Source organism: Psittacula echo (assembly GCF_963264785.1).
Source record: "Psittacula echo genome assembly, chromosome: 2".
Taxonomy (NCBI): Eukaryota; Metazoa; Chordata; class Aves; order Psittaciformes; family Psittacidae; genus Psittacula; species Psittacula echo.
The window spans coordinates 41484619-41494879 of record NC_137737.1 but is presented as its reverse complement, the minus strand read 5'-3'; the positions used below and the strand labels follow the sequence as shown (position 1 = coordinate 41494879).

At 44.5% G+C, this 10261-nt stretch overlaps 1 protein-coding gene across 1 annotated transcript; it reads right to left on the bottom strand.

Annotated features, from left to right (window-relative positions):
* Positions 1 to 1687: 1687 nt before the first annotated feature.
* On the bottom strand, positions 1688 to 4530 carry OTUD1 (OTU deubiquitinase 1). The gene has a single exon (XM_080609805.1). The coding sequence runs from the start codon at positions 4216 to 4218 to the stop codon at positions 2899 to 2901; it is 1320 nt and encodes a 439-aa protein (XP_080465931.1). The 5' UTR covers positions 4219 to 4530; the 3' UTR covers positions 1688 to 2898.
* Positions 4531 to 10261: the final 5731 nt, after the last annotated feature.

Below are 10261 nucleotides of genomic sequence, written 5' to 3'. Positions count from 1 at the left end.
CAGGCAAGACGCTGGCTTGCATCTAGACTCAAATGTGTCAGCTAAACTTCAAACACCACAGCTATAAAAAGTTTTCACTTTCCATGTGCCTGAAACATCTGACATGCCATTTTTGCCATTTCCTTTCAGAATAGACACAGTATGTAATGCAAGCTGCAAAAACAAGTGCACTGATAGATGCTTCAGCAGTATATCCTTAGTGTTTTCACAAACTAGTTTAACAATTAACCTAGTTTCTTTAAATTCCTTAAAGTTATCCACATGTCCTTGTGACTTCATGCGGTAGCATCAAAATTGTTAATGAACCCCATGGGAACTTATCCCACGGTTCTGCACTGCTCATTTTTGACATTATTATTGATATTTTAGTGTAAAATAGAGTGAACACTATGCAGTATCAATCCTTCTTTGCTTTGCTTACTCTATGAGGGTTTCTAAGGTTTGTGTGGCAAAACACAATCAAAATTTGTAAATACAAGCCATGTAGCTGAAAATCGTAATTTTAAAAGACCTGAAAGTTTAAAAGAACTTTTTCAAAACAAAGTTAGGGATATCCACAACTTTGAATGAAATCATCATCTCCAACCCAAAAGGTAAGCAAGCGGATACAAAGTTTTTACTCAGTCAAGCACATCACTGATATTTAGTGGTGCTGTATTAGTATTTTTGTGCTTACAGCCACCCGAGTAACTGTTTTTCTCAACTATCTCTGTCCTTACGAACACCCGTAATCTGCATCTTCACCTTGCTCTCACCTCAGAACTCAGCTTTCCAGAGATTCAGTGAAGTTAAGCAATAGTGGAGTAGGAAGACTGGGTTTTGCCACCTTTGACCTTTAAGGAAGCAACATGATTGTGTGTGAAGAAAATGGGGGAAAATACAGGCTGTATTTATCAATATTTTGGAAATAACACAATAAACTTATTTAAGTCTACCCTTTGCATCACATAAAACAGCATCAAAATAAACACAATCCTGCAGCTCTGTAGCATGACTGTGCTCAATGAAGACTGCTGCATTTCATCTATTTAGGTCATTTTTAATCCTAATTTTAACCCAGTACCCTTCTGTCATTTAAGGGTGGCCTTGTAGTATTTTGAGATCAGGAGTAGATTTGTAACTGCATGCATGCACACACACACCAAGTAAGGTCTAACAACTTTCACTCCCCTTACAAGATGGAAATGCCTTGCAAGAGCTGTATTTCCCTGTAAGTTACCTCTATTTAAGTAATGTGAGGAGAGCTGCAAGGTATAAGTGGTGACAGGGGAAATCTGAAATTTGGAGCTGCAGAATTGACATTCCCAATTACCACAGTCCAAGCCCAAGTGTACATAGCCCCACAGAGAGCTGGTCCATCACAACCACTGGTATTACCAGTGCAGGTATCACACTTGAGAACACCCCCCGCAAGGCAAATTAATATGCAAAAAATATTTTTTATGAGTAGAGATATGTCAAGATCTGTAATCTTACAGATATGCAATTTTTTTAAATGCTTGCCTTTCTTTCACATATTCAGAGACACCAGAATTATCAGTGGTTCACATTTGTGTAGCGCCATGCCCTTCTTCCCACCTCTTAATTGGGGAAACTATGGCAGAGAAACTAAATAACAGGTCTTGGGAACACAACTGCAGTTCTTCACCACAGCGGGAATGGAAAGGGTGGAAAGAAAGATCACAAGTAAAATTACATTCTTTATTCATTCCATTTTAGCTGTGAATATTCCTATTATACAAATACAGTATAAATTCCAAAATCACAATATATTACAAAATAAAAAAGTACAAACTGCATTACTTAATAAATATATCTAACAAGTTAATCAGAAAGTAGAAGACAGAGTTCAGATTGGAAACATTCAAATGTTTGACCCAGCAAACCATACAAACCTCGATTTAAATACTTTTTTTCCTCCTTTTAAACCATAATGTAGAACAAACACCATTCCTGATTAGAAAATAACACCAAGTGAATAAAATGTTGTGATCAGATAATGAGTTGTTGGTGCAACACCAGTGCCAGAAAAGAAGCAGGGCTTATACAAAACACATCATAACCCCAGAAACAAGAACACAAACACCGAGGTGCAGCCAAGGCAATTACTGCCGAAATGGGAGACTATTATCTAGTCACAACATTCTATTGCAAGTTAATGTTCTGTTATTACAGATAACTAATATAAATGGAGCAGAGGGTAAGCCAACCAGGCAACAAGAGGCCAGTTTACTCAAAACAGTAATTAAATACAGAAGAGTCAATTGCTCCCTGTACTGTTCATGTGTAGCTGCATTCCAACTGGCTCAAAGGCCCTGTTCTGTGCTCCAGGCAGAGAAAGCAACTGTTCTGAAAAGCAATCTGTTCATACTTTGCTGCACTTTCAAAACTAAAACAATGTTTTTTGTAAAAGAAAATATCCACGATGCTTTCATCATTAGGGAGGGTTAGTTTGACATCAACTTCATCTGGTAAAAATATAAGGTTTATGGGTAAAAAACACAGCAAAAAATAGCTGTTACATCATAAGCCTTATTTACAAAAACAGTTTACAAACGTTTTTGGCTGTACAGCTGAAAGCCAGATACTAATGTTAGGTGTAGAAGATGGAGGTAACAGTTTAAAAATATTGTGCAAAAAAATACATTCTGATAGAAAATAGACAGTGGGGAGACACAAACATACACGGAAAATCTGCTTGCAAATAATCCGAGACTGTGTTTTTACAACAGAATATTACAACACGTTTGCATTTATCCCCCCACAATCTACAGTCCTCCTCAGTCTGGGGTGCTGCTGCTGCTTCATTAAGGATTAAGGCATCACCATCACAGCCAGCACACTTTCCATCTGTCCCAGTTCCTGCAGCAAAGCTCCCAGCCTGCAATCCAGGGGGTCTCAAGAGCAGGCATTCTGCTCAATGTACATCTTGGACAAGGACACCGCCATGGACTTGGCCAGCTCCTCATCCCGCCTACGCTGTACCTGAGTCTGTCTGCACCAGGCCTCGTACTCTGGGTTGGGGCACATGCGGTCCAGCACAGCATCATAGTGCCCATTGCTAAGCCAGCTCAGCCAAATACTGGGCCGTGTTGGGTCCTCGGGCCCCAGGTAGTGAACCATGGTGGAAACAGTGGGGCTCTCGGGCCGGCCACCCGTGGTGAGGTGGATGTTCACGTTCAGCATCTGCCCCATGGCCAACAGCTCCGGGTACCCGGCCCAGGCCCCATCCTGAGCGGCGGCGATGAGGAACTCTCCCACGTCGCCTTCGATGATAGGGTTGAAGTGGTCCAGGTGGTCGGCGATGTAGTGCACGGTTTGCTCGCGGAGCTCGCTGTGCAGCCGCTGGTCCCCGTACACTGCTTTGCAGACGGCGCGGTACAGGCAGTTCCCGTCGGGGATGATGTGGAAACGGAACCGGCCCTTCTGTCGCAGGTATTTGTCTTGCTTCTCCACCTCAGCCAGGTACAGAGCCAGCTTCTCGCTGCGCTCCGGCCTGCCCCCCGGCACCCTGCGCACACCGGGATCCGCTCTGTCCTCCTCCTCCTCCTCCTCCCGGGCCGTGGGGGCGGCGGCAGGCCGCGCGGGGCTGCGGCTCCGTTCCGCGGGGACACAACCAGGGGTCAGGCCGGGCTGGGCGCCGGCGGCCACCGCCTGCAGCGCCTGACAGTGCTCGCTGAAGCGCAGGCTGCGGTTGCTCGGCTCCTCGGCGGGCGGTGGCAGCGCGGCGGCCTCGCCGTCCCCGCCGGCCTGCCGCATGCTCTCCAGGATGCCCTCCAGCCAGGCCCGGCTGCGCGGCGAGGCCGGGACCAGCTCGCCAGGGGACTCGGCTCGCTGCACGATGCGTATGGGCACGATGCGCTCCAGTGGCCGCCGGCGGCTGACGGTGACCTGCGCGCACGTGCTGTACTGCGGGCCGCCCGCCGGCCGGCTGCCCGGGCCCGTTGCGGGGCCGCTCGGCATCACCTCCAGGCAGGAGGAGAACGCGGGCATGGCGGCGGCGGCGCTGCTGCTGGTGCTGCTTCCCCCACCGGGAACGAAGCCGTCCTTAGCGGAGCTCTCGGTGGCCGGATTCGGACCCGCGGCGGCGACGCTCGGTGCCTCCGCGGAAGGGGGTCCCGGCGATAAGGAGACCTTGAAGACACCGGTGCTCGACGAGGCCCCGGTGGCTGTTGCGCCCGCCGGGTAATGGGTGATCACCGAGCTGTAGAGCTGCATCCTCTGCTCCCCGCGGGCGGCGCTTTATAGGCGGCGCCGTCGGGGCCGGGGCGGAGATCGGCGGCGGGGGCCGCGCTGGGGCTGCCGGAGAGGATGAGCTGCCTGGGTAAAAATAAACAAGGGCATCACCCCCACCAGTCCCCCCGCCACCGCCCCGCCCCTGCGCGCCCAGCTGCCGGCTGCGCCCCGCGGACACGGCAATTCCGACTGCGCCACCACCTCCGCCACTGCCGGCCGCCCAAGCTCGGCCGGACCCCCCCGCACCGCTCGGGCGCTTCTGGAAGCTGCTGGAGGCCGGGCCGGGGGCGGGGCCGCGCCGTGTTTACCTCAGGGACAAGGCACGTTGGAATGCGCGGGGGGCGGGGTTGAGTGATGTGGCGTCATCGAGTCTGGTCCCCTGCCGGAAGGGGACGCGGTAGGGGTGGGGCGGTTCTTCCGTCAGCGGCGACGGGCGTGAGGGGTACGGGCCTCAGTGGGGTCCCCTGCGTTCCCTCGGTGAGGGGTGAGCGGTGTATAGTAGGCTTGGCGTTTTTCAGCGTGGTCTGGGTTGGGCTCTTGGTGTGGGGCTGGCTTCCTCTCTCTGCTTCAGCGCCGGTGTCGGGGAAGCGGTGCTCAGCGGCTGTGGCTGCGCGGGCAGGCCGGTGAGAATGGTTGCTTCGGTCTGAGGAGTGTGCCGGGGGGGAAAGCCTGCAGTACCCTGTGGGGATTCGGTATGTCACCGCTGCTGCGCCTGGTTGGGCACTGGCTGTGACATCGTTTGGTAACGGGAACTGTTGAGGAGACTTCAGAGAGGGAACACTGCGCAGGCTGTGCTCGGGGACCAACCTGAAAAATGCCACAGGAGGCAGTGAAAGCAGTTTCTCATGAAAGTTTGTCAGCCAAGTAGTTTGGGCTTTAGACTCGCAGCTTGATATTTAGACTTGACCATCGAGTAGAAATTATTGGAGATGTTCTACCTATGTTTATGATGCTATGTTGTATCCATGTTACTGCGGAATGATGCTTCTGCCAACATATAATCAGTGTCATGATTCATAATTTGTAGTTAGGGTAAGAATAATATTCATTAGTTTTCTGACACAAGCTGCTATTTGTCCACCTGCAGCCCTACTTCAGAAAATAGTAGTGCATGCATACATAAAGAGTATGATGTAGATCATCACATAATAACAGGAGACTCCAAATTTAAAATACAGGTCTCATAAAGATCATTGATAATTGGTTTGTTAATACCTGCAGTGTCTTCAAATTAAGCTATGTCTTTTAGCCTTAGCTGTGATATAAAGTAATAACAAACCCTTTGTCCATGAACAATGATGTCATCTGTACACACTGGATTTGATGATGTTCTGGCAGGCATGATGTTTCTTGCTGACCAAGGAACACCAGTGTATACTATGATCAAATGCTAACACAGACATTTATTCCTACCAAAATGGAAATCCAGTGTATTGATACATGTAATTTCAAAGTGATAGTTAAAAATAATTAAGTAATTCTGGATTTCATCCCACAGTCTCAAATATCTTTAGAAAAGCTTTAGTAATCCAAACAGATTGCAGAATTTAAAAAGAAAAAAAAAAAAAAAACTATATGGATATTCTGAAAAAAAAAAATATTTTCCTTATTCCATTTATGTTAATTAAAAAGATGTAACTAAGAAGATCGCTTGCAAAAGGCTTCAGAATCAAAAGCGATTGTTTCTTTGGAGCCTTGGTTGTCCTTTGGATCCATGTCCAGGGATGTATTTCCCATCTTCAATTTCTGCAGCTGGTTCCAGGGCTACCAGGAACACAATACAGAATTCCATTCTCTTTACACAGAAAACATGTTCTGATCCCTTCTGCTTACTTGCATGTTGAAGGAAAAATGCTGAAATCCTTCATGCTAAAATCTGTGGATATTTATGGGAACAGTCTTCACATCCACCAGTTTTATTCTGCATAAAGCACAGCAGCTAATTCCATGCATTATTGGGAACCTCTTGATAAAAAATTACAAGGTCACTATATATCCAAAATCATTGCCTTCAGAGTTGAAATGCAAGAGGTGCATCAGACATGAATCAAAGCCTAGAAGTCCTGACTTACCTGCTGCAGCCAGAAAGTTGATATCTTCAGAACAAATGGTGATGGGCATTAGGAAGGAGCATTTCTGGCAGCCTGTTACAGGGGGATAAGAGATTACAACTGCTCTGAAATTACAGAGTGACTCTTGCATTTCAGAATGTTCAGAACTTTGTTATAGCTTGCAAGATCAGTCGGAGAGTATTTCTGGACTAATCACTGCATAGAGAGGAATATATATTGATCAGAGAGTGGTAAATTGAAAACTTCCCTCCTTGAAATGAAGGCTTGGAGCAAAGGAAAGATTCTTGTCTAGTTTTGCTTCTTAGTCAAAACCTGATATGGTATTCCCCAGTTAAAATGTGGTCTAGTGTACTGATATGTAATTTAATGTAAAATCACTGGAAGTTACCCCTCCTAGAGAGTTCTCAATGTGCCAGTAGCTTTTCATTGTGAGTTTGTTCATTGTTATAATAAAGATGTACACTACCCCATGCCCACCAGACTTTCTGCCTTCATTTCCTAGTTATAAAAGGTATCTCTCTGGTTTTGTTTAGTGAATTGCTCTGTCTGCTAGTAAATGTCAGAGCTGAGTACAGGGTGATGGGTTTAAAGTCTTAAATAGTCTAATAAGAGAGAGTGGGGGGAGAGGAAACTCTTTCTGTTAGAGAACAGTAAATGGAGCCAGCAGAATACGTGTGCTTCGGTCTTAAGTGAGTGCTGTGTTTTGAATATTCAGTACTGCAGTTTTCTTTCTTCCAGGATATTACAGAAACTCCCACTAATGACCGTTCTGCCTGTCCAAAACCATAGGTTATTTGGAACAGTGGTACATTAACAGCTGGGCAGCTGTTTAGTTCTGATTGATGGTTACAGTGAGGTACAATGCTTGTGGTGCTTTGTTTGAGGAAAGAAACAGATTTCTTATGTATACCCAAATTACCATCATGTTAGTATTCTGATGCTGTACTATAGCATAGTCTGGAGAAAAAACTTGTTTATCCCTGAGCAAAAAGCCAAGGAGTATCTTGAAATACATGCTATATGCACCAGCAGTTTCTAGTAATGGTAGCAGATAGATTGTTCTTTTGTTCTCTTTTCATTTATAAACAGATGTTTTTCAGTTAAAATGCACATGGTAAGCTTGCTAATGAGGTTAAAACAATCAAAATCTGTTACTAGGTAACTAACAGACACAGCAAACATTTATATAGCTGCCTTAATGTTAATAGTATACGACTTTGGACATGCTTATTACCTCCCTTGTGAAGTAAATGGAAAGAGAAGCTCACAGTGGTGTGGTTTACCTGTGTTGTTTATTAAATACTGACGGTGTAGTGCAACCAGTATTTTCCATAACTGAGCACCCAGAGTTAGTCACATGTACTTGTCCTGGGGGGAATGCAGTCTCTCTGGGTGATCAATGACAAAAATCCCATCGAACCGCTGCAATACAAGCATCTCATGGCTGGTTTTCAGCTTTCATATTAGGAGGTACCAGAAATCAGCACTTACCTAAAAGGTAATTTTCTTACATCTAGTTTTAACAATCATGTCCTAAACTGTGGTCTGCGCCAGAGAGGAATGATCAATACAGTTCTGGTGTAAAAGAAATTGCAAGGCAGAATTTCAATGTCTTCAATGAAAGAGTATCTAAAAAGCCAGGGGCATGTGGATGTGCCTTAGTGCCTTTTGCTACCAGAAGATGGGGTTTTGCTGTTTCTGTGAGCTGCATATAAAGCTGCAGCTAATTCCAGGGGGAAAAACAAACAAACAACAACGACAAAACCCAACAAAACTTTGCTTTAGTGTGGCCTGGATCAAACGTGATGCACAGATTGATTGCTTGCAGAATATTCCTGCATGTGCCACTTCTATCACTGTGGCCTGCATGTTGTAGCCTCACAGGCACTAGAGGGGTATGGAAAGTGAGAACACAGTATGGAGATGCCTTTTCGCTGTCTTCCTGGGTGTAACGATCCTGGGCTTCTGGTTCACTCATTATAGGGTAATGTACAGTCCTTTGCTAATACAGAATAGATCTCGAAACAGTCTTTGTAGTAATAAACATCTCCTGTAGTTAAAGTTTCTCCTGACGTGAGTGTTATCACTGGTTACGCTGCACATTCCAGGAATTGTTTGGATTGTTTAGAAGGCAACCCATGATCACAAGAACAGCTGCAGAACAGCAGTGGTATTCACTGACGTAAAACTACATGCCTGAGAGTGGAACTACTTTTAATTTCAATGTGTAGTAGATACATGACTGACATAGAAGGAACAAATTAATTACATCACCAGGAACATTTGTTAGTGAAGAAGGGAGAAGTTAGCTTTAATGATGTATTGAATGACACCAAATAAGCATTTCCACTGTCTTTTTTTTTTTTATGTCAGCATAACAGCCCTTCAGCCAAAGATACTTCTGGCTGAAGTATTTAATGAATTAATGGCTCTTTGCATGTACTTGGAAAATGCAATATTTAAGTTTTATTAATAGTTTTGAAGTGATTAATCAAGGAAAAAAAAATTAATAGAAAATAGAAATATGTACCAAGCATCTTCCAATACAGGGAAGAAATACATATAAGCTGGAACTTATATGTAGAAGGAACCTCCTGAATCATCAGTTTTATCCTCTGATGCCTGCAGGTGATTGTTTCAATCATCATTATATCATATCATATATTGTATCCTATCACATCCTTTCATAAAATCACCAAGTTGCAGGTAACTTACAGAGAGTATAGTTAACGAAAGTGTAAAGATGTGACAAGCCAAGAGCACTAGCAAAAGAACCAGTTCTGCTCTTTCCCACTCCTACTCTCTTTTTTCTTCTCCAGATGCTAGCTACTTTGTGATGGCTTAAGTGTTGGTATTAACTAGACTACCTACTTTGTTCAACCCTAAATATACCACTAACATGAAAAGTGAAAGTGTATCCACGCTTGCCTCCAAGGTGTCAATACGCTGTGTAAAGCAAGGGCTGTGTCTCAGAGAGCTTTGCCTCACAATTTGTTGTTCAGCTTCTGCTACACTGTCATGTTAAAATCTTGTTAAAATCTTATTAAAATCTTATTCACTGTATGGGTGCACTAGTCATTAGAAAGGTAACCCATGCAATGACATCATGTGGCAAGAGTTTGTGGAAAAAGGGCTGTTGGTGATAAATATAGACATTTGCTCATATCTCAATGTCTCGGGTGGTATCCCACTTGATAAGTGAGTCTCTAAATGTGAGCGATGACGCAGATCACATCTCTCATTTCTACTCAGAAGTGTGGATGGCATTTGCGGTGGTCATTGTGCATAGAGCCTTAAGATGCTACCAGGGAAAGAAAAAAAAAAGGGATCTACAACGCTGTTTCCCCTGGAAAAAAAGAAAAACAGTAGTAATAATGTGATGTAAACAAGCTTTGTAATGTGCATGACATTTAGAAAGGGTCATCTTCTCTATTTTAATAAATGCTATAAGTATTTGCAATGTCTATATTTTGTTATCAGTTACAGAAAATCAAATAGTCATCTTCTCTCCCTTTCATGTTGGTTAATGGCAAGCTTAGGGTTGAGGAAAGTACATATTTTAGCTAATGCCAAGAGCAGAACAGAGTTCTGACAAGACACAGACTGTGAAGGAGGTAGGAGAAGCGGGTAATACAGAAATACCAGAAGCAGGAAACCACCACTCACAATTACAGGAAATATTATTAATAGATTAATCCTGATAAAAAGTGTAAGCATAAAGTAGCTGTGGTAGAAAAGAAGGTGCAATGCTCCCTACTCTTGAAGTGAAAAAATATTCCGTTGAGGTAGCAAGTAGCCAGCACTTCCATGTGTGGCCTCACAACAGAAAGATTTTGGGAACACACTGATTCAATGCGAGTATCATCCCCTCTATCCTCCACAGCCTTGCAATGCACACCTTTCCCAACCTTTCTGCCATCAGTAAGCAGCAAAAGGAGGAAACACCACACAGG

Coding starts and splice junctions, on each gene's coding strand:
- OTUD1 (XM_080609805.1), bottom strand. CDS start 4,218: ATGCAGCTCTACAGCTCGGTGATCACCCATTACCCGGCGGGCGCAACA.